General features: G+C 41.2%; 2 protein-coding genes across 7 annotated transcripts in view; one reads left to right on the top strand and one right to left on the bottom strand.

Moving 5' to 3' along the window:
* The window catches only part of Arhgap6 (Rho GTPase activating protein 6), a 483,811-nt gene extending 472,382 nt beyond the window's left edge, over positions 1-11,429 (top strand). Inside the window, exons 11-13 of the mRNA XM_051142194.1 lie at positions 8,006-8,280; positions 10,087-10,167; positions 10,650-11,429. Coding sequence (XP_050998151.1) covers positions 8,006-8,280; positions 10,087-10,167; positions 10,650-11,347 — 1,054 coding nt within the window. The 3' untranslated portion in view covers positions 11,348-11,429. The remainder of the gene's footprint in view (positions 1-8,005; positions 8,281-10,086; positions 10,168-10,649) is intronic.
* Positions 1-24,270, bottom strand: part of LOC127185693 (holocytochrome c-type synthase) — a 40,939-nt gene that overhangs the window by 2,864 nt on the left and 13,805 nt on the right. Inside the window, exons 7-9 of one of the 6 annotated variants that reach the window (XR_007830208.1) lie at positions 20,618-20,737; positions 3,862-4,021; positions 1,353-2,893 (exon numbers count right to left, since the gene is read on the bottom strand). The exons of 1 other annotated variant lie outside the window; for it this stretch is intronic. Coding sequence is in view for 2 of the 5 variants with exons in the window: in XM_051142191.1 (XP_050998148.1) it covers positions 4,018-4,021 (4 nt within the window). In the remaining 3 variants the exon portion in view is untranslated. Of the gene's footprint in view, positions 1-1,352; positions 4,022-20,529; positions 20,738-24,270 lie in introns of those variants that run through there. 4 more of the 6 variants (XR_007830207.1, XR_007830206.1, XM_051142191.1 and 1 more) reach the window with 4 other exon arrangements.

Here is a 24,270-nt window from a genome sequence, read left to right as displayed (position 1 = left end):
CTAGTCCTGGACTTGGTCAAAACAGCAAAAGTCCTGTCTGTCTGGGGACACAATAATGAAGTTAGGCAGATATGTCCTTAAAAAGCAGGCTGTGGTGAGGTGGGGCCACATTTTACATCAAAAAGTAATGATAAAGGAATACAGTGACAAAATATCCCTGTAATTATAGAGTTATAGTGATTGTACATTACAGTACCCCAAACTGACAGGTGGTGCTGGCTACGGTGGTACTCATGTCATTTAACCACCAACCAGCTATGTCTGTGTAATTTATGACACTGCTTGCAAGCATCAAGTTGTGATTGAGACCTCCTTATATCTAAATTCAACCCTGTTGCTATTAGTTTTGTGCTATTGGGTATGTTCATTGATGACTCTCTAACTCAGTTTTCTCATCTGTTAACTGGAGATTAAACAGTTATTATTGGGTTACTCTCAACTTCACCATAAGGTTCATTTTCAACTCCTTATCATAGACTTGTGTAGGAGACACTGTGAATGTGTCCTTTGACATCTATGAGACAGAAGATGACTACAAAATATGGCCCCTGAGAAAGAGATGGCATCAGGTCTAAAAACATAGCTCCCTATTCACTGGAGAGTTTGATTTTCTTTCCCCTGAAGCCTCCACCCCCCAGTTCACATACCTAAAAACTTTAGACCCCTGTAATGTTAAGTGGAAACATCACAAGATTTAAGTCAGAGGGAAAAAATGAAATAAATTTTAAAAAGAGTATAAGCATAGAATGATAAAATATGTACTGTTATTTATGTTTTAAAAGAGCAAGTATTTCGTGATATTTCGGAACTTGGTGTGTTTTGTCATATTTGGATTTTTCCCTCTTGTGTGCAGCATCAGAATCGGGTGCATGCAAAGAGAATTTATTATCTTTTCATGTGCTCATCCACTTCACTGTTTCGCTTCAACCCAAGTGGACTGCCAAAGGGGGCCTAGAAGAGATTTTTAGTACCAAAGCTGCCAGGCTTACCACTATTTATCAGCTTGTCTGGTGTCCTTTTGAGACTCATGTGCTCTTTTTAGGGTCTCAGAAGTCCCTAAAACAGACTACCAATATAGGGGAGGAAGATGAAATATTAATCTAAGAGCACAATGTAGGTGAATGAGGACCACTAAAGCAAAACACAGGTGTTATAGCAGGTTAAGGCCTAGGATGAGGCAAAGGAGACCCCATCTACACACAGAATTAAAGGAAATAAGAACTCAGTCATGAACACTATATTATAATATAATATTTTAGAAAATCAAAATTTATTTCCACTCTTCAGACAATAAGAAACAAAAAGAGAAACATTTTCTAAATATCAATACCATACTTAGCCACCCAAGATGCCATACTGATGGGAAAATGTGTGGACCTGTCCTAAATAGAGGCAACTTCACCAATCGTGTTTTCACAACTTCCCCTGTCTTTGTTTCTTTTCACCTGAGACAATTGACGAAGTGTGACAGTTTCTGTTGACCAAGTGACAATTTGAAATGATTTTTAGTTAAACTAACCGGAAATTCGATAATGATAACATTATTTGGTATAAACGATGCATCTGAACTTAATTCAGTGTTGAATGTTCCAATATACCTATTTTTACATTCTTTTAGTAATTTTTTTTTAGTGTCCTAAAGACAGAAATGAATGTTACATAAAATTGTTTCTGGGTGCACAGTTTTTCACTGAGGTGCTTCAGGTCCTTGGAACCCTGTACAAGGAATGCTTGGTAGAACTGAGCATAAAGCAGAGTGAACAGGGTCCGCACATCTACAGCTCAGGAGAGAGAGCTCAGTGGATCTCAGGGTTATCTATGGTGTGGAAACTAATTTTAATAATAGCTCTTATTTTCAAATGTGGTCATCAGAAAAACCTAAGGAGCCAGACATGTAATCTCAGTACTTTGGAGATGGAAGCAAGAAGAGCAGGAGCTTTGAGGCCAGCCCTGCTTACATACTACATTTGAGGCCACCAAAGATTGCAAGAGACTTTGTCTCAAACAATAAACAAACAAAAACCCAGCAAAGAATTTGTTCCTTGTTTTCTACCAATCCTCATATTTACCCCAGAAATATAATAGCAATTCAACCAAACTAGACAGAACATTCATTCCTACCCACATGCGAAAGCAAGATCAAAGTAAGCCAAACTGAACTGTATTTTGGGAGAAAGTAGACACGAATAAACCAAATCCATATGTATTTATCTTTATATTTCAATGTGATTAATTTTATAAGTGGCTTTCAATGAGTTGTTATTGAAATGAAGAAAAAAAGAAAGAAAGATAGAAAGACCAGTGACCAGTGCATCAACATCATGGATGAAGATCTCTATTGTTTCTAAAAGACAATAGTTAGGAACTATAAGATCTTTGTTCTTTATATATAGGAGCGTACCCTGTCATAAATCGACTTTCTGCACTATGAAAAGGCTATAGGTTTTCTTGTAGTTTCATGGTATTTTGTTCAGCTTATCAAAGTAATACTATGGCGATCACTCATTCTAATCTATCAACATTCACAACTGAAGGTGTCTTTTACCACTCTGTGGACTGTTATATAATAGGTTGTAATTTCTGCCTTCTTCTTGGTATGCTTTGCTGAATCAGAATATTCTGAAGTCTGACTTTACCTATGATATAACAGCAAAGGATTCTAATGACTGGAAATTATGAAGCATTAGGCTCCCTTTTCCCACACACTTTTCAGAAAGAGGTTTAGGAGAAACTTACGTGCAGTGTGGAATTCCACAATGGAGGATTTGAAATCATTGATGTCTCATAGGTAAGGCAATCTGGGATTGAGGGAGACTTTATCCCATCCTACCAGCATTCCAGTGTCTTTACTTTTTACACTTTATTCCAAGATGCCTTGTCGGGTATTCTATTACTAAAAGGAATATAGACAGCATTATTGTACCTTCACCTGTCACTAATGTGCTATAAAGCCATGCAGAAGAAATTAATAAGGACTAGAAATGAGGAGCGAGGTATCCCCAAATGTCTTAGTATGCATCATCCGATACTGGCTTCACCATCTGGAGCAGAGGTGAGATTTGCATCAGCACTTCTTCAGAGATGTGTTTTATCCCTCAAGAGTCTCCTACCTAAGAGAAGGAGTCTACAATGGGGCTTTGCAGCCCCGTGCATAATTTATGTGGAAATCTCCATAGTTCCAGGGCTGCTATGACAACAGATTACTTCCTGGTGCAATTAATAGTGCCTGAGACAATTACAAGCTTTGCATTCCAGCAAACTGAAGATTATCGATTGAGTGATTGAAACAAGGATGAAGACGAGCCACATTTGAAATCTGTGTGCTTCTCAGCTAGATAGCTCAGCAGTGGGCTGAGCCAGCCACACTGAGAGTTGAACTGGAGTTCTTCATTTATCCACAGAACCAGTTCTGTATTTCCGGCTGCAGTGCAGGCTTGCTCACAGTACCCTGCCAGCGTGTTTACACCCTGACCTGGAGAGACCAGCTAAGGGTGAGAATGTTGATTCACTCTCCATGCCCATCTCATGTTTGGTTAGTTAGGACTAGCCATGGATGCTGGGGATGGTTCTGGGGTTTAAGAATCTAACAAATTTACCCTTCCTGCTTCGAGACAAACCCCATGTTGTCTGACAGCCCAACTCCTCAATCCCTCTAACCTTGATACACAGATGAAAATGAAGGATCTAGACATATTTGGACTCAAAACCATGTCACTTAGCAACATATCCAGCCAACATTCTGTTACAGTCCAAACACAGAGAAAGGCCACACCATGTTTTAAAGACACTACTTCAACTACTGCTACCCTCATTAAAGGCAGCCATTTCTGTAAGCAAATATGCATGGATCTTAATGCTTACTTAGAATAGTCTTCTTAAAGGTGGGAATCCTATATGCAAATCAGAGAGAAGACCAGTGAGGCTGTTTTCCTTTTTCAGAGATTCTGAAGAGAAGGATGTCTGTCTCCATCTGGGAATTTTGACATGAGTTCATGAGCAAATTTGGCAATACCTCCCTCACCTATGTTGAGAAAAAAAAAAGAAGGAAATATTTTAAATGGCCATCAACTATAAGTATAAAATAGTCTTTTATTATTGAGTTGCCACGCCAAGTACACGTGCTTAATAAATTTTACAGGGAGTCCAAACCATCCTGCCTGGACTACTAGATAGAAAAGGTATTTTATCAACTGCCTGTTTCTCTTGGTCATTTCTGGTCTTAGATCAGGAGCAAAGACCATCCAAAATCTTAGTGCAAGGCCTACCATATAATAATGAACTTGAATAACTGTTACTCTTATTGCAGCCCAAAGCAGCATGCCCCATATTTTTCAAACTTCTTTCCATGTATACTCATATTGTACCTATATCCATGGCTGGAATATATCAATGGGGGAGAACAAATATCCTTTGTCACTGGATGGCATGGGCTGTGTCCCTAGCTATGACATAAGCCACTTGGAGCCCTGTCTACTGTAAGACAATTTGTATACCTCTGTATCCAGGATTTGTCTTCTACCGCTTCCGCTAATTTCAATTGTCCCACAACCAGACTTCATTCTATTATCTATATCCTCCACATCAAGGCTAGAAGAGGCTCAAGTGTTGGCTGGGATGGGCATACTACCCTGCTCTCTCCAGCTGAGGCCCATCCATCCCAATGTCAGAGCCACATATTCATTTCTAGATGAGCCAACACTATAACTTGATCCCTCATTGGTAGTCTCTTGGCTCTTAGCAGATCTTTAGCCCACTGTCACATGAATGCATTGAGATGGGAAGAAAGATTTGGTTATAAGTGACTCTTCAACACCTTCATGTATCCAAATCTTCTATAAACATAATCTGCTGGCCCTCCCTCAAAACTTCCATTTCAATAAGCAAAGGTGGCTTCCTGTGCAACAGCTTGGCACACAGAAGGAGCTCCTGTTTGCTGCTGCCATCTTGAAATCTTTCATGTTGTTTAGCATGGTGTCCCATGTGCTTAGTTTACAATGGGTTTCATGATTGATTCAGCAGCTCAAAGTCAAGAGTAGAGCTTGCAAATGCATATTTGCAAATGGTAGAGATGCAGCACTGTAAGCTCCTAAGTGAACTTTTGCAAAGTCAATTTGAAGGAAAGGGAAAGGGACAAAGCCCCTCTCTCCTCTTGATCTGGCCAGATCCAATGAGAGCAATGAAAATGGAGGAAACACCAGTACAGCAAAAGGAGTTAATGTTTCAGTCATTTCTGATTGCCTTTGTTGTGTTTTCTTTTCACCAAACCATTAAACATGATATTGCCCATTTTGAATTTTCCCAAAAACTAATGTAAGTATACCTCTCCCCTGTATATCAACCCCATCGCAAGTGTTGTTAAAATGTATGTGTAGTGAAACAATGTTATAGATAGGAAGTAATTGGAGAGCTGGAAAGAAGGAAGACAATGGGAAGAGTGATAAGCTGAGTTTGTTTGTGTTGCAAAATACTCAGACACCCTTTAAGCATACATGCAACAACTCACATAGGGCTATAGGTCCCTTGAGCCTTTTAGCTATCATAGCATACAGAAATGTGTTATTTATTAAATAGCTCACAGTAAGACAGGTTAAAAATAAAAACCCAGTCCTTCCATAGAAACGTCAAATGCTACCAGTATGAAGACTTGAGAGAAATTTCTTCCCTGAGGACTCTCATTTTGCTCGTAACTCCTGGCTGCATGTACATTTAGACCACTCCCCTGCATGTTTGTCTTCTCTACTTTTGGTAAGAAGAAATATGCACGATATAAGCCAAAATTATCGTGGTGTGTATGAACTAAGATGTGACCACCTGCAACCATCCTCCTCAATAAGAAGAGGAAAAATCAAAATTACACATTGTTTCAGGTAGCTCATGAATTTAGCAATGATTTGGACTATCCTTAAAATAGCCCATAAAAAAATGGCTATGGATTCACAACATTAGATAGACAACCATAACTTATTTTTACTGAATAAAGCGAAGACATTTTCATTAATGACTGAAAAGAAAATGTCACCTAAGCAGGAAAACTAATAAAGCCAGCCCAATGATCTTGGCCCTTCTGGTTTTGAACTGAACTCTGTATTAGTTTAACAGTTATTTCTTGTCGTGTTCATAATAAACCTTTCCCAAGAGCCGCATCCCATGATAATAGGCAACTGCCCAACTTGTATGGATTTGTATTCCCCTACCTAGAATTAAGGAGAGTTTTTTCCCTTTAGTTAGATATAGTGGTTAGTTTCCTCTCCCTTTTCCAGCAGAAGCTGTTAGGTTACTCTTGATTTATTTTATTTTTATTTTCCTTAAAATTCATTGGTGGCCTACAAGTCTGGAAAATCATCCTCATGACTGTCTTTTGGCTCCTGCCCCTAAGATTGTGTGATACCAGTTCAAAGAGGAGGCAAGCAAAGGTCATTTTTATTCTTTGTGGGTAGGAAATGCCCTCAGCAAAAGTGCCAGAGTTCAGGCTGCCTCAGTGACAGGCATGGCATATCACAAATGCCAGGATGTTTTTCCCCTGGGTACTAACCCTTGCTGGAAACCTGAGATAAAGCTAGGGCCCCTGTGAATTCACTTCCTTCATTTTGCATGCCAAAAACCATTTGGCTAGGAGAGGATTGCTCTGTGTGTTTATCTTCTCTCAGACCACAAAGGATTTGTTTTGAAAACTGCAACAAACAGAACCCAAAGACCCAGTAAAGTGAAACAATTAGGGTGGGGATGGGGGTGGGGAACAGAAGCACATTGTGAAACATTAATCATCCTTTGATCATTTCCCTTTAAGATGTCAGGGCCACTGTTTTGAGGAAGGTAGACTATAAAGATGGTTCCAGGTAAGACTTTGCCCAGTCCCTACATTCTTGGTATTCTCATTTTCCTGTTTCATTTACATTTTTCAGTGTTATTCCTGTTGCTATGACAACTCATATGTGCAGATGCTAATAGAATGTGAGATAATGCTATAGATTACACTAGCAAAATCATCCTTTGTGTTCTTAATGACAATAATTTTACTTTTCAGCCACATTTTCATAGATACACAGATTTCTACCAGTAGCACCATTGTCTTCATCACAGTCCCTGTGATGAATAAATTTGTATGCTAAGTATGCTGAGGGAAAAGAAAAATTTTCCCTAAAGCCACAATGAACTGTGAGTCTGGATTATCTTTAATTCAAGAGACTGACTGGAGGGAGGGAGGGAAAGAGAGAGACAGAGACAGACAGAGAGAGAGAGAGAGAGAGAGAAAGAGAGAGAGAGAGAGAGAGAGAGAGAGAGAGAGAGAGAGAGAGAGAGAGCTCTTTTTCTTTCCTTGTTTAATAGTGAACCCTAAACTTTAACTCTTTTTTTTTTTTTTTTTTTTGAGACAGGGATGCTCTGTGTAGACTTGGCTGACCTGGACTCACTTTGTAGACCAGGCTGGCCTCAAACTCACAGTAATCCACCTGCTTCTGCCTCCCGAGTGCTGGGATTAAAGGGATGCACCACCAAGCCCGGCCCGAGACTTTTACTCTTAAATTTAATCAGGCATCAGTCCATGAGGCCCTTTAGTAATGCAAGGTGGTGACAGAGATCCGTCCCTGTCCATCTCTGTTGTTGTTGACTCTCTTAGGTTCTCTTGCTCTCTGCCAGCAGGCAGAGCTGGCAAACACTGGCATGTAGGGATTCATCTCCACCCCTCTAGTTGGCCTTTGTTTTGTAACTTTTGTTAGGTTTTACTGCTCTCTGCTGGTTGAATGTTGGCAACTACAGTAGCTTTTTGTTTTCTCATATGTCCCATCCTTTGTGGGCTGACATTTCTTGTTATATTTGTTGTTTTACTGCCATCTTGTGACCATTTTATGGAAACCGCTTTCACATCATTGATGGAGATGTGTGAGATCATTGCTCAAACGGTCTTTTTGTTTCAGCCTCCATGTCCATGCATTTGAAATATACCCTCAGCAACTGTGAAATGTTTGAATTTGATCATACTTACACACCTGTAATTATCTTGTGCTAGGAGCCCTGACATGCTACAGTCCGAAGTTTCCTTTTCCATGGGAGGGAGGCATTCATCTACAGACTCCAACAAGGCCTCCAGTGGAGACATCTCCCCTTATGACAACAACTCCCCAGTGCTGTCTGAGCGCTCCCTGCTGGCTATGCAAGAGGACAGGGCCCGGGAGGGCTCAGCGAAGCTTTATAAAGGGCCAGAGCAGTTTACACTGGTGGGCCACTTGCCATCGCCAAAGTCGAAGTCAAGAGAAAGTTCTCCTGGACCAAGGCTTGGAAAAGGTAACTGAAGCCTGGTGGCTATGACAACCCAATGAAGTATCTGCCCTCCTGTGGCATGTAACAGGGGGTGGGGAATTGTGTCCCTTCCTCATCGGGCCCTTGTTTGATGTTTCTGCAATTCAAAGAACACTTACTAAGTGTCCACAAAATGCACAAGATAGGAGAAAAGGATGGTGACCCCAGGCACTGACTTAAAAGGTCCCTTCAACCTCTTATTCTCAAATATCTGTGACATGAGCACATGCCCAAAGGAGCCACTCATTTTCCCAATTGACCTTTTCTTTTCAGTATCCAGGGGAGTCTCTGAGTCCCTGCTGGTGGATTTACATTGCATATTTGCTAGTCTAAGATGTCATTCAATTACTTCTGTCACTTTCATAAAGAAAGGGTACTGAACCTACCATGTAAAAATGCAGTGTACCAGAACCAGACAGCTTCAGCATCGAGGGACAAAAGCTCTAGACTGAGAGTCACAAGATAGTCTCCCACGTCTAGCTAGCAGGAGAGGAATAACTGAGCTCCACAGAGGTCCATGGACTCCTGATAATGGCACCAATATCCCATGTGTTGGCTATCTTTAGGGAATCTATACACAGTCATTATTGAAATACTTAGCATGGAATACACCTTGGTTAATCTGTGCTGTGTAACCTTGTAGGCACTTCTGGTCTCTTCATACTCTGAATGTCTTAGTCTGCCTCATGATCTCCTGATACCCTCTAAGGCAGTGGTTCTCAAACTTTGAGAAGGGAGGAGAAACACACACAGGAACCAATCTGTTGGTGTCCATAGGACAGTGTCCTTTAGGGATTTCTGAAACCAGCACTACTGTCTCTGAATGTCTGTGTTCCTGTAGCTAGAGCTCATATGGCTGTCACCAACTGCCCCCTTATGTGACTTTCCTACTACTGTTATCACCCACATTAAAATCAACACACACACATTAACCCTTTTAGAGTTAGGGGAGTCAGAAATCACTTGGGTGCTCAGGGTTGCTTTATGTTCTAGAGGACCTGGGGAACAATCCATTTCCTGCCTTTTTCTAGTTTCTGTAGATCTCGTCTCATGGCTACTTTTTTAAACCAACATAGCAGCATCTTTTCTCTTGCCTCCCTCTTATAGGGACCCTTTTGATGATATCAGAGCTGCCTGGGAAAGTCACTTAACCTCAAGAACCAGGGGTATACACAAAGTTCATCTTTACAATTTCTAGGGTTATGACACAGATTTAGTGGATATTCATTCTGTTTATCAGAAACATAATATAGAAAGAACATTTTTTGTCCATTTCCAACACAAAAAAAAAATCTGTTGCAGATGGTTTTTCCTCCCATCCCCAAGCTTATGTAATAATGATTCATGAGATTCAAAAATTATTTACAAATACCCGTCCGTATAGCTAGGCTCTTCTCTGACTAGCTCATAGCTTAATAACCCATTTATACTAATCTATATTCTGTCATGTGGCTGGTTACCTGTGCTCAGGTACCATGCATCCATCCTCCCCACATCTTGCCAGCTGAATCTTCCCTTGCCTGGCTCTGTCCCAGAATCCTCTCTGCCTACCAGATGTCCTATCTTCTAATTTCTATAGGCCACCATATTTATTACTGACAGGTGCTAAATCCATACAATACATAATATATTCCTTCTAGAGCAATCTTCTTGAAAACACAGGTCCAAATAGTATTGTTTTGAGTAGAGTGCAACTTTAAATATAATATTTTATGCCAAAGAAAAAATAATGATAATTTTGGTTTTATTCCTAATTTTTTTGTTATGGGCCTTTTATGCTCTCTTTCCTAGATATGTCAGAGGAGCCTTTCAATATCTGGGGAACTTGGCATTCAACATTAAAAAGTGGATCCAAAGACCCAGGAATGACAGGTGAAGAGCCATTTTGAAACTTCATTGCATTTACTTTAAAAATGGACTTTCCCTATCTCTTCCTTGCTAACCTCATGGTAACTGCTTGTCGACCATTATTCAGAAGATACTGAAAAGCAAAGAAAGGAACAAAAAATAATCTCTCCTTGGGCTTTCTGCCCCAGTATGCTAAGCTTGGACAGTAGTTTGTTGCTATTCTTTTCCTAAAGTCTAGGTTGTCATGGCAGTTTATGTAGTTTGGGAGTTCATTTAAGCCTGTGAGTGTCTAGGCATATGTCTGGAGTGGCCACATCAATGGTGCCACTATCAAAAAGAGCCTGCAATCACTCTTGCTAGGGAGATTTTCTTCTCAAGTAGTAACCGCTGAGAGTTTGCTATGCTTTTTCAGCTATAGAAAGATGTGGTGAAAAAGAAAAGAACAAGCAGCTAATCCTCAAGGCAACTGTCCAAACTAATTCCAGTTCTTGCATTTCTGGCTCCAGGTTCCTATGGTGACATTTTCGAAAGCAGCTCCCTCCGACCAAGGCCCTGTTCCCTTTCTCAAGGGAACCTATCCCTGAATTGGCCTCGGTGTCCAGGGAGCCCCACTGGGCCGGACAGTGGCACTCAGGTAATGTGGAGGACTCCGACAGCGACCACTGTGGAGCAGAGCAGTGTCCACCTTCCGGTGTCACGTGTCTGCAGCACTCCCCACATTCTGGGCAGTGGCAGGGAGGCTAAGTGGCCTGCAGCCAGGTCTGAGCCATACTTGTCCTTAAACAGCACGGAAGACCTGGCAGAAGGCAAGGTGGATGTGGCCTGCCTACAAAGCCGGGCCCAGCGTGTGTACCAGAGACCTAAGGAGAGTGGCAGAGATGACAGGCGACCCCCTCCTCCTTACCCGGGGTCAGGGAAGCCTGCCATGACATCCAGCCAGCAGCCACTGGAATCTCACCTATGGAGGCTCCAGAGGCATGAAGAAGGTTTGGGAGCAGCTGCAGAAGAAGGAGGCCATCAGGCCTCAGGAGAGCATCCAGCCAGGCAAAAAAAACTGAGCAGCACCTACTCCCTCTCAGCCAGTGAGCAGGACAGGCAGAACTCTGGGGAGGCCAGCTGGCTCGACTGGCAGCGAGAGCGGTGGCAGATCTGGGAGCTCCTGTCAACTGACAACCCCGACGCCCTCCCGGAAACCCTGGTATGAGCCCGCCAGCAGCTGGAGCCCACCCGCCCAAAAAAACATCCTCTTCCGGCCCAGACCCGGAAAACTTGCCAATGGACAATTGGACATTTGTTTTTCTTTTTCTTTTTCTTTTTCTACACTTTGAAAAAGCAACACAAGAGAATGTCAGTCCACTTACAGAGGCACTTCTACCCTTACCATTTATGATAAGATTCTATTGCTTAGCCAGCCTTAGAACAAACAAACAAACAAACATGACAATACCCAATTTCAAAACAACCCACATTGGCTCTATGTAAGATCAAACTCTTGCTTTGTTATAGCTTAATTGAATTTACGTGTCTTCAATTTTGACTATTGTATATTCTGTAACAGAGTATGTATGATAATCAATATGATATATTCACAGAGAAGACAGAACAATTTTTTTTAAATCACTGCACTTATATTACACCATAAGACATATTAAGCAACAAGATTCTATAGAGTGTTCTAAAATATGCACAAGTGGGTTTCTGTGCTTTTTGCCATCGCTTTTTAAATTGGGGACAGCCCTCCCTTCAATGCCTAAGGAAAATACTAACCAAACAAGACAGAAAATGAGAAGCCATATTTTTATATAGTATTGAGAAACAAATGTTATAGTCACTGAAAGCTTTTTCATAGTGAATACATTTTAAGGAAATATTAAATTTGATACATTATGAAATATATTTTTAGAATTTATTTAGAAAGGACTCAGTGAATCAAATGAGAGAAACGTAGTATCTAACAGTACTTAAGAAAGTTTCTATCCCACTCTAGGTCAAATTTAATTTTATATACCCCACTTATATATTTATAGTTTGTACCTTTTATGTATTTTTCAAAACTACAAACTGGAATCCAATTATAAAAAGTTTTAAAAATCCAAATACACATTCAAATTATACATCATTTCCCCTCCTCTGCCCTGTTATCAATAGTAGCCCAATTACATGTAATTCCTTGTAAATCCTCTTGGGGGGGCAAAAAAGCTACATCTTTGCGCTTACATTGTGCCAAAGCCTGAGGAAACGTGTTTTCGGTAATTTTATATGTATTGTAATGTATGTGTTACTATCATACTTCAGCAATTTTGAAGTGTTACAACTGCAAAACCACTTTTGACCAGCAGGTGGCAGTTTGCTTCAGTATTTTCCAAACAATCACACCAGAAGGGTCAGTGTACTATATACAAAGAGGGTTATATATGTATATATAAAATGTGCTACTCTTAATTTTCATGTCGGCCATGAAGTATTTCAGTGGTGTTCCGTAAAATTCTATCTTGTGCCATGATGAATAAAAAGTTAAGCAATGATTCATTGTCAGCCTTTAAATCTAATGAAGGAACTCATACCCCATTCCAGATACATAATTCACTACCCCCAAGTTCAAGTATATTGCATGTTGACAATTCCATAAATAGACACATATATTTAGAGAGTGGGTTTTTAAAATTGCCAGTAGCTTGGGGACATCAAGTCAGCGATACTGAAATATGTAGACATCTGTAATGATCTGTTGCAAGCAAAGGCTGGTTTCCTTGTCACCGAGTAAAATATTTCACACGTGGCTGAAACTTGGGTTTCATGCCTTGGGGGCAGGTGTTACTCAACGCAGTTGTTGAAAGTTGTGTCTGTCCCATAGGCCTGATTGGCTCTAGATATGGACTGTAGTCCATACTTGGGGACTAGTTGAGTGATCGTTGGGCTGTCACTAGGCTCAGCACTTCTGATATTGGCTCAGAACATGGAAGATCTGTCTGAAGACATGGTTTCTTCCTTATGGACCCCACTCAGACCAAAACTATATACAAGACTCACAGCAAATGGTATTCGATTGAAGGACTCAAGTGGCTTTTCTACGCCACTCACCTTTATCTCAGTCCCTTAAATTTGACCACAGTATGACAAATTATTTCTCTTCTGAGACCCCTGATACTCTGGACTTCCTTCTCATCATATTTATACTATCAAAGTTGTGTCGTTTAAAACTTTTAAGTCAAATGTAGTTGACATACATGTATACATATGTGAATAGAAGTTATACCCGTCAGTTACTAGATCTAAATTTGACAGTTCAGAAATCAGCTTGATATTCGTACCCACTATTACTTTGCCCATTTAAGCCCACATCTTTCACTTATTTGGGAAGAATTTGTTTCTTAGATGTCTTTATCACATTGCAAATGTACTGTTTTTAAATCACACATGAGGCCTCCAAAGATGGCTCAGTGGGTAAGGTGCCAGAACCCACACAAAAGCTGGACAGGATAGCATGGGTGTCTATAGCCCAGGGCTCTTACAGGAGGCTAGGAGGTGCAAACAGGAGAATCACTGGAAGTACAAGGGCCAGCTAATCTGGCCTATACAGAAGTGAACAACAAGAGAGACTTCAACAAGGTGACAGCAAGGACTGATACCCAGGGTTGGTCCTCCTATCTTGTTATATGTATTGTGACCCACAGATCCTCCCAACACACACACCATTACACACATCATACAAACAAATGTAGAAATAGGTTTTAAATGTTTTAAACCTCATGAGGCCCTAAACTTTTATAAATATGATGCCGTTTTAAAACACTGTATAATATGTGGTATGATGCCTGCCAAGAAAAACATATTAAATTGGACAAAACACTTTTACTAAAATGTTCAAGTCACTCATTCCTCATAAGGAAAGTGATCTTATGGGCAAGAAAAAAATCTGTCATGTGTCACAGATGCCTTCATGTTTATGAATACTCATTTTGTTTTTTTGTGTCTCTGGCTAAACGGCCAGAATGGTGATGACAGAAATAGCTAAATACACATTTATTGATCACTCTAAGTAGCTATTAACCTGCAGTAGCTTGCTGTGGGTTTTCATAGAAAAAACAAACATTTATGCCAATGGGTAAATTGAGGAAATTTACAAATAAATCCATCTTGCTTCTTTTCTTGTGTACATTTTTCAAAGATTGATTGATTGATTGATTTATACAGCACTCTGCCTGCATGTGAGCCAGAAGGCCAGAAGAAGGCACTAGATCTCATTATAGATGGCTTTCAGCCAACATGTGGTTGCTGGGAATTGAACTCAGGACCTTTAGAATAACAGGCAGTGCTCTTAACCTCTGAGCCATCTCTCCAGCTCTTATGCACATTTTAATACTCATCTGCTTGGCAGAGAAACAGCACTGGGTTTGAATATAAAGAGATACAAGAACAAAGTGGAGGTCATGTTGTCTGTTGGTCTGATAAGCCAAAAACAGGAGGTAGAGTTTACTGAACTAAGAAGAAAGAAGTTGTCTGCAGAAGAGTCACACAGAGACAAAAACAAGACGTTTTGACTAGACAAAATTGTAAAACAACATCAAATATTCTTCAAGACAAAAAGAAACCAAACAAAGAAACAAACCACCCAGCCTCCAAGCTACTTCTAATCAAGAATTGCGGCCTGGAGATTTTGAACCAGCATTCAGAACCCCCACCTAACAGAGCCCTCAATTCACCATAGAGGCAAAATGCTCAATCAATCAATGTTCAGTTAGTCCAGGCCAGCTAATATCCCTTTAGTCTACAGTGACCAAGCCATCCTTGTTTGCATAAGCTCTTGCTATTTCCTATCCAGATGGAGCCAGGTGGGCTGAGGAGATAGGACAGTTGACCTTGGTACTTCTCAAGTACAAACACCAAATAAGATGCAGTGTCTATTCAATGTGAAGGCTTAACAACAGATCACAGGTTAGTCTCACTAAGTCCCATGTAAAATCTGGGATATAATTATACTCAAATAATGGTTTATACTTTGAAGTGTTACTTGAGATGTGCTTGTATTAAAAGGAAAATCTTTGTTTATCTGACATACACTTGCTAAATATGGCAACCCTAATCTTGGGCTTTAATACCACATCTGGCTTTGAAGGCCCTGCTTGAAACTCTGACTATCTCACAGTGCCTCAACAGTCCCGAAGGACAAACTCTATGTCTCTACTGCGACGCTGAACCCCAATTTCACTTCACATCTTTGGCTAGGGAGTTTCTTCTTCCTGTGTACCTGAAGCCTCTCCTGGTGTACTGGCCATGTTTCTCATCAATGCGACAAAATACTTCACAGACACAACTTAAGAGAGAGAAGACTTCTGTGTGCTTTCAATGGAGCCACCCTGTTATGGAGGGAAGGCTTGGTGGAGAGAGTGGTGTGAAGGTTATGTGGATAGGACTCCTTGTACCCTAGCAGCAGAGATGGGAATGATGGCCCCCTGCTAGCTTTCTCCTTACCGCCTTTTTTGCTTTGTTTTTCGAGAAAGGGGTTCCCTGTGTGTAGCCTGGCTGTCCTGGACTTGCTTTGTAGACCAGGCTGGTCTCAAACTCACTCACAGAGACCCACCTGCCTCTGCCTTTCAAGTGCTGGGATTAGAGTTGTGGGCCACCACCACCTGGCTCCTTACCCCCTCTTATTCTGCCAGGCTCTCCCAGTTCATGAACCAGTGGCACTCACATCTAGAGTAGGCATTTCCTGCTTGGTGAATCAATTGTGGTAATGCCTTAAGAGACATACCCAGAGGTGTGCCTAACCATCTCCTAGCTGATTCTTTAGCTAGTTAAATATTCCTGTTACTCTTCAGATTGTATAAATCTTTCACCCAGTCAAGTTGACATCCAAAGCACCCCTACACACTGTCTTATTTGCTTTCTGGTGCACATGCATCCTGTAGATCCATCTTAGTTATTTTACTCTGATTCTTTTTTTTTTTTTTTTTTTTTTTTTTTTTTTTGGTTTTTCGAGACAGTGTCTCTCTGTGTAGCCTTGGCCATCCTGGACTCACTTTGTAGACCAGGCTGGCCTCGAACTCACAGCGATCCACCTGCCTCTGCCTCCCAAGTGCTGGGATTAAAGGCGTGCGCCACCATGCCCGGCCTTGTACTCTGATTCTTATCCCCTCCCTCTTGGATAACTGTACCAGGCTGATATCTCTACCTACCCTCTCACCTCTCCACTACCACCTAAAGGCAGTTAAGGACTCCCCTTCTCCTCTGTTCTACAGACAAAAATCTACTTCATGGCAACAACACCCTCCATAGTTCACTCTCATCCACTTGCAGCCTCTTGCCTCTTTGCAATGTAAACATCCATACTCTGGCTATGTTTGGGAAACTTCTACTACTCCATACAGGACACAATGTTATACTTCTGTTCCATATCCTCAAATCTTCTTTCTCACTCATCCTATTCAGTTGTATGTTATTTTCTGAACAGAATCAGCTTTAAATTTCTCTATACACAAACACAGAGATAGAAGCTCCTTCTGGCTCTTTGCACAGGATTCAGCCATACTGATAAGCATCACTACACATTATTGTCACTGTCTGTGGCATTAGCTGGAGGCTTTTTACCTCTGGTTGAGGGCTTTTGTGGGTTTTGTATGTTTTAGACTTGGCAGAGGGAGATGACACCTATTTGGGAGTTGTTTGATAGATGTATTCTGAACACAGGCATGTTGCTTGTCATGTGCAATGGGAAACCATGGAAGGCTATCACCTCCTTGCAAATGCAGACACAGGTGTACAGTTTTGTTTTGGTTTTGTTTTTTTTTTTTTTTGGTTGTTTTTTTCCAGACAGGGTTTCTCTGTGAAGCCTTGACTGTCCTGGACTCGCTTTTTTGACCAGGCTGTCCTCAAACTCACAGCAATCCACCTGCCTCTGCCTCCCAAGTGCTGAGACTAAAGGTGTGTGCCACCACCACCTGGCTCAGTTGTACAGTTTCTAAAGAAAACGGTTTGAGGAGGGGTTGCCAAGCAGAGACTTTTAAATATCACTGCCCTACAAAGGCTCTTGGCACCCCATCTCTGTGTTGCATGGGACAATGAAAAAAAGCAGCCCATGATGCCTCTGTTTCTAAAATTGAAACATTAAGAGCTAGTGAGATGGCTAAGTGGGTAACGCCATCTACCCAGCTATGGGGGAAGTTATCATCAACACTGCAATGAGTCTTTCTGGTGGTGCAGCCATTTTGGAGGTCACCTATACCATATAAGTAACCCCTCATGTGTGTTCTGTAAGCCTAAAAAACTTTGGTTTACCAAGGATTCTCCTTCAGTGCAATTGTACTGTGATTTGTCACTGGGGACTTATAAAGAAGGGATAGACAATTGTTTACATCTCCCCAAAAATGGAGTTCCAGTAATAGATATAATAATTTGCTGATAAGCTAGCATTATCTTCAGATTTTCTTTTACTTCAAAGAAGTATGATAGCACTGTGATCACTTCAGTTGATGAACTGATTAGATAATGGCTTTAGCCAATGATCTGTAGCAAACCTATATTTACTAGGGCCTACTGATCACAAATTCCAGTCCCAGGCTCCTGGGTTGGAAGGTATAAAGGTAATCTAGATACATCTTCAAGGTTATTTCAATCAACACAATAGCCAGTCTTGTGAACAATACTATTGTAAGAGCAGTAGATGCTGTCAAGTCACACAAATTCAAAACATACCCTAGTGATAGGCAAGTCTTATATTGTTGAAAAAAAAAAAACCAATGAATTGGTGCATACATCCACCTGTCTTTTCTGGGGTGAAAAGTCAGAGAGCGATAACTATGATAAAATGCTGCCTACATTCCAAAGTAAAACACCTTTGCAAGAAAGAATCTTCCTGGAAGTGGAATAAATATCTGGGGAAAGTTGTCAAAAATAAGGGATGCTATGTTCGTGATCAGGGTGTATGCTGTGACTTGGCAATCTTGCACTTAACTCTCTTGGCCTGTGGTATTGCTGTCTTGAAATATTAGTTCTTTCAAAAAGCCCCACCTCCACTGTCATTTTTCACTAGACTCTGAAGTGGTCACATACTCTGTTGGACAAGGAGAAGAACAGAGGCCATTTGATATAAAGACAAAAGAAAAACAAAAAACAATCAAACAAAAAACAGCGGTAAGGGAGGCAAAAAGGCCTTGGCCTGAGATTATTTCACAAGCTAGTACTGAGAAAAGAATGAGAGCCCAGGCTCCTGACTTTTCCTATCTGAAAGCCAAGATAAAAGCCTACTCTGGTGCATCCCAGAGTGCAATATTATTTCTGATATACAAAACCCATCCCTCGTCCACAGTCTTCTTCCCTCCCATTTCTAGCTTTGTCATATTTTAGCTTTCTTACATTGGTGTCCCATTTTATTACTTTTGATGTGTAGTTTTCTTGCTGCCTCAGCCTATGTTTGTTTTTTGTTTTTTGTTTTTGTTTTTCCCTGAGACATAGTTTCTCTGTCTAACCTTGGCTGTCCTGGACTCACTCTGTACACCAGGCTGGCCCTGAACTCACAGCGATCTGCCAGCCTCTAGGCCTGTGCCACCATGCCTGGCTCAGCCTATGGTTTGTATCTGCTCAAAATCTATAACCTCTAAGATTATGAGATTTTTAAACAGTATTTTTATTGATTCTTTGACAATTTCATACAATGTGTTTTGATAATATTTTCCTCTCCCAAATTCTCCCATAATGATTCCCAACCTCCATTTCCCACCCAACTTTGATATTACTTCCTTTTTGGTTTTTGTTTTCCTGTCAAGTCCAATTTTTTGTTGCCAGTTAGTCTTGGAATTGGGGCCTGATGTTGTGTGTGGTCAGCCTACCAGGGCTCTGAACTCTCTTTTAACGGCCATCAAAAGCTAATAGGCCACTCTGATACCCACCCACCCCCAGCTAGTGGTGGGATACATGCCTGTCTTTCCCACTATATGCTGGGATTTTTTGTCTGGCTGGAGCTTGCATGGGTCTTGTCTATGTTGTCATAATCATTATGAGTTCATATGTATAACTTCCCTATTGTCTCTGAGAAAAATATTACCTTGATTTTATTCACCACGCTTGGCTCTTAAAATCTGTTTCCTCTTTTACAAATACCCCTGATTTCAGAGGAGAAGGAAATAATATGTATGTCCCATTTAGGGCTGAGCACTCCCTGGTCTCTTAATCTGAGGATATCGGCCAGTTGAAGGTCTCTGTGTTAATTGGTGTCTACTGCAAGGAAAAGCTTCTCAGACAGGATGCTTTGATCTATGGGTATAGCACTAAATCAGGAGTCATTTTAATACAATGTCCATTTAGCATAGTTATAGTATTGGGTTTGCCACTACAGCCTGTGACCTATCTAGCCTCAGGTTCTTGGCCCCTTTAATAGTATCAGATGTAGGTTCTACTTCATGGAGGTGGTCTTAGCTCCAATCAGAATGAGACTGGTCATTCCCACATTCGTGCCACTATTAGATGAGGGAGTTATCTTGTCAGAGGTGAGTTATAGAACTTTTGAGAGGTGGCTAGGTTATGATGATGGAGAAACTCCCAGTGTTCCTTTGTTTGTTCTACATTTGAGAAGCATAGCTGTCACTCATGAAATAGAAAGCCCTTGCCAGCCACTGAATCTTGCCCACCTTAATCTCCAACTGACAGCCTCCAGAACTGGCAAAGATTAACATCTGCGGTATAAGGTTCCAACCCATGGCGCTTGGTTATAGCAGCCTGACCAGATTATCATACTCAGCTAGTTCAGAGACCAAAGTGCAGTGTTGAAACTGAGCCATAAAACAGAACCTCCCGTACTCATAAAAACCATCCCAGCTCTTTTTTAAAGCGTAGGCACAGAATACCAGGACTTGGCCTAGAATAATCTCAAGGGTCTTGTGGAACCAAAGTCTTCTATGAGGAAAAACTCAGAAACCAGAACAGATGCCTCAGAGATCTATAATAGAATCAGAGTTTGAACAATTATAGGACAGATAAGAAGCATCCTTAAGTGCCACCCAGTTACAATCAACAGCTTCGTACCTGGCCACTTCATTTCCCTTGCTAGTGAGCCCACGGGACCCATTTGAGCATGTCTGTAGGTTCCTCAGATCTTTGTCCTGGTCTCTATCACAGGGTCTAATGTATCCCAGGCTGATCTGAACCTTGATATGTAGCTAAGGATGTGACTTTACTGATCCTTTGCTCTCACTCTCCACGTGCTGGGATTACAGGCTTGTGGCACCATGCCAACATAATGCAGTGCTGGGCACTGAACCTAAGGCTTCATCCATGTTAAGCAAGCAAATTTCCACCAGTTGTAGCCTCAGTCCAAGGCCCTTACTTTCTCCAACCAGGTGCCTGACATAGACTTTGGTCTCCAGAACCGTGAGAATACATTTCTGTCACTCCATCTACGGCATTTAGTTATGGCTACCTGGCAAACCAAGATGGTGAGCAAAGCCCATGTATCAGAGACAACTCAGAGCAAACATCTCACCGCTCAAGGGAGTGGACGCCACCAATCCACATAGAAGCAGCACAGAGTACAACAGGGGTTTTCTGAATCAGTCCGGAATACTGCCTTCACCCCACTACAGTCACGCCCCATTGTCATCACCTATAGAAGTCCTGGGAGATAAACAGAAATTGGTAAAAATGAAGCACTGTTCAGATCTGAGAACAAGAGGGGCTTTGGGGAAAGAAATGAGGAATAAGCAAAATGGGTAATTGGCATCGCCATTTAACCTTTGCTTTTACATCTCCTACTTGTAACTTTAGCCCATGACCATGGGAATATGCAGCAATTGGGAACACAGTTGCAAAGTTAGTAGTAGGTGGAAGCCCAAAAGATGCCAGGGAAAAATTAGGTCCACATGGCACCTGGACCAATTGTATCAGTATCTCCCGGGAGCTTGTTAGAAACATAAGTTCCCAGCTGTCACAGGCTTACAAGATGAAGGACCCTGGGTGGAAGCCCAGCATCTGCATTTTAACAAGCGTTCCAAGGAAGTCTGATTAGCAAAACTTTGAGAAGTACCTTGCTTGGCAAAGGACACAAGGAAGAGAGATGAGAAAGCAAAATCTCAAGTAATGCTCTCATACACCACTTTGCTTAAACAATTTCATACCCCGCTTTAAAAAAAAAACAGCTAAAATGAAAATATAAAATGATTGCATGTTAGATTTTAACTAAAAGCCCATAAAGAACATCATTCACTAGTCCTTCTGCAAGGAGCAAAGACCACTGGCTCCTCTGGGTGCCATTTATTCCTTATATGACCCTACACAGGGCACACTATCTTCAATTCCAGCTCACTCGTGTAGCATAATTTTTTAAAGAAAAATCTGAAAAGTTGTGAGAGAACAGTTTCATGACAGCATTCTCGGTGGCTCTCTTGAAGGTTTTATCTAATTTCTATTTCTGAAGCTGTTTTCTGTGTTTGCACCATTAACATTTTAAACAGAAAATTCAGGAGCTTAATTATGTTTGCTCAGTGGGACTTGCATATTACCTTATCTCTATGTATTCTGCAAAAGATATTCCCTTTAGCCATCATAAATAACACGAGGTTGCTTAGATCATCTATTATATCTAACTCGTAATACTTCAAATTGACACAAATCAGAAGAGCCTTCTTGATCTTTCCAAATTCTCCCTGTGGAGTGTCTCAGCACTTTGACTTCTAGCCTTGCTTCAGAATCTCCCTAGGCTTGACACTGCCAATCCTGGAGATAGTTGTTAGGTTTCTCCGCCCATGGCTCTGCACCAAGAGTACTCAGACTTCACTGCACAGAACTTGCAAAACAACTATGTCTGCGCATTTTATTTCTCATTTTATAGCGATGAAAACAGAGGCCCAGAGACAGAAATGTCACCAAGAGAACACTTGAGCAAGCCACCAGCCTTCAAGGGTATGGTCTCTTAATCACAAAGAGCCTCATCACTCCTTTAGCAATACCAATGACTGAACATGGTCTTGACAGCCATTACAAGGTCGAGAAACGAAATACATACAGAGCACTTCACTTTGAGTAGAGAGCAGTAACTCTGCTGGAGGGCAAGCACACCAGGGACCAAAGAAAGCGATAAATGTCTTGGTTTACTTTCCTGTTGCTGTGATAAAATAGCCTGAGAAAAGCAACTTGAGAAAGGGTTTTTGCTCACAGTTCAAGGTACTTCATCATGGAAAGAAAGTCAAAGCAGCAAGAGCCTAAAGCAGCTGGGGGCCTTGTGCCCATAATCCAGAAACAGAGAGGAGAAGGCAAGCTTGCTAGAGTTCAGCTCACTTTCATTTTATGTAATACAGGATACCAATGTAGCAATGGTGCAGCCCATGATGGCTGCATATTCCCACCCCAAGTAATGTAATCAAGATAGTCCCTCACAGGTACATCCTGAGTCCCATTTCCTATGTGATTCTGAATTGTCAATTTGACTATACTAATCATCACAGTAGCTAAATATACTGAAATGTACTTCCATGTATCTCTACCCCCATCATTACCATACTGAGTTCTTTAAATAAGAATTCTACAAGACTCTGATTCTATTTACAGACTGAATTTCTGTAAGTAGAGGATGATCTTCTGCAATTTTCTGTTCTGGGTGTGATGAGTGAACATCAACATTACACAAAGGATAGCTAGTGAATTCAGAGGAATACTAAATGCTAATATGTAACCCAGTTTGAACCTACCTTTTCTGCTAATACTTTGCCTGACATACACTAATATGTTCTGATTATGAATGGCGCCATTTCCACAGATAAAAAACTTAGTTTATAATGTTGGGGAAAATCCAAAATGAATTCCAAGTTATATAAAGACCATCAGAGCAAAGAAATTCTACTTCCTAGATAGACTTAAGGGTAATCTAGCGACAAAGTGACTGAGGATTAGAAGCGATGAAAGGGTGTATAAACTGTTGATCTTGTAACTGAGTTTACTTGACAATTGGTTTTCACAATACCTGATCACTGTAACAGTGTGAATCTTTGCATACAGCTTAATGTTTAGTTTCCAGTCAGAATGCTGTTTCTCAAAATACTTTATCCTATACACAATTAATAGCAACTGTGACCTGAAAGGGCCAACAGTGATTACACTCTTAAGCAATTTAAAATTATGTGATTAATAGATGAGACCACTGCTGCCCTTAATGAAGTTTGCGTGTTGGAGGTTGGTCTGATATGCTTTGATGCTAATTACTGCTTGCTATCTCTGTACCCCAAGGTTGCTATGCAACCTTGCCTAAGGGAACTTCCTGTATGACCAATAAACGGCCATCACACCTGGGCAGGGTAAATAGGATAGGTGTGACCAAGGTTCCCAGGCATTGGGAGATAGCATCTTGGGAAAAAGGAAAGATGGGGACTGGGGTCAAAGGGGGCTGGGGGCTGAGTAGAAGAGCAGGAAGGGGCCAGTGCCACGGATTAGAGGATGGAAGAAACACATGGCGTGGGTGGAGATTTGGCCCAGATGACGATAATTAGCAAGTATTTGGAATTATGGATGAGAGGGACCTAGATAGAAATTATTAGAAGCAGATGGCATGGGATTGGGACAGGGTATGGTATACCTGCCCCAATATGGGAGGTTGTTTAGAGGATTAATATCTGCCTCGCCCCAGGTTTAACTGAGACTATTTTAAAATATAACAGGTGTCTGTGTCTTCATTGATTGCTAGAGGGTTAAAAAATACTTCCACAATAATTCTTATAGGCCTAATAATAAACATTATTAGGCCATACTGATAAATTGACAACATATTGGCACCCAGTAAAATTCAAGTATCCACACCCTTAAAAATCATACTTTGTCATAGTTTGGGGGGGGGGGGGGGGATTGCTCCCAGAGAGATAACCCAAACTTAGAATCTATTGTGAGCAGACAGGGGACAAATTGAGCTGACTTAGCAAAACAGAGCTGGCTGCCTCTAGAATGGATACTTAGCAATGGTGGGTTTTTGTTTGTTTTTTCCCCCAAACCATTCAAGGTTTGAATGGCACACATGCTAGCTTAACACATGTGGGCCAGAACATTTCACAGGTGCTGCTCCTAACTGCCTGTGTGTGGGCCCAACTCTCAGAGCAGCAATGGCTGCGAGTACATGACAGGTTGGAGAGGTAGAACTAAAAGGCTAGCAGTATT

This window comes from Acomys russatus, chromosome X (genome assembly GCF_903995435.1).
Source record: "Acomys russatus chromosome X, mAcoRus1.1, whole genome shotgun sequence".
Taxonomy (NCBI): domain Eukaryota; kingdom Metazoa; phylum Chordata; class Mammalia; order Rodentia; family Muridae; genus Acomys; species Acomys russatus.
Note: the sequence above shows the minus strand (reverse complement) of the source record. Positions and strands in the feature narration are given on the sequence as shown.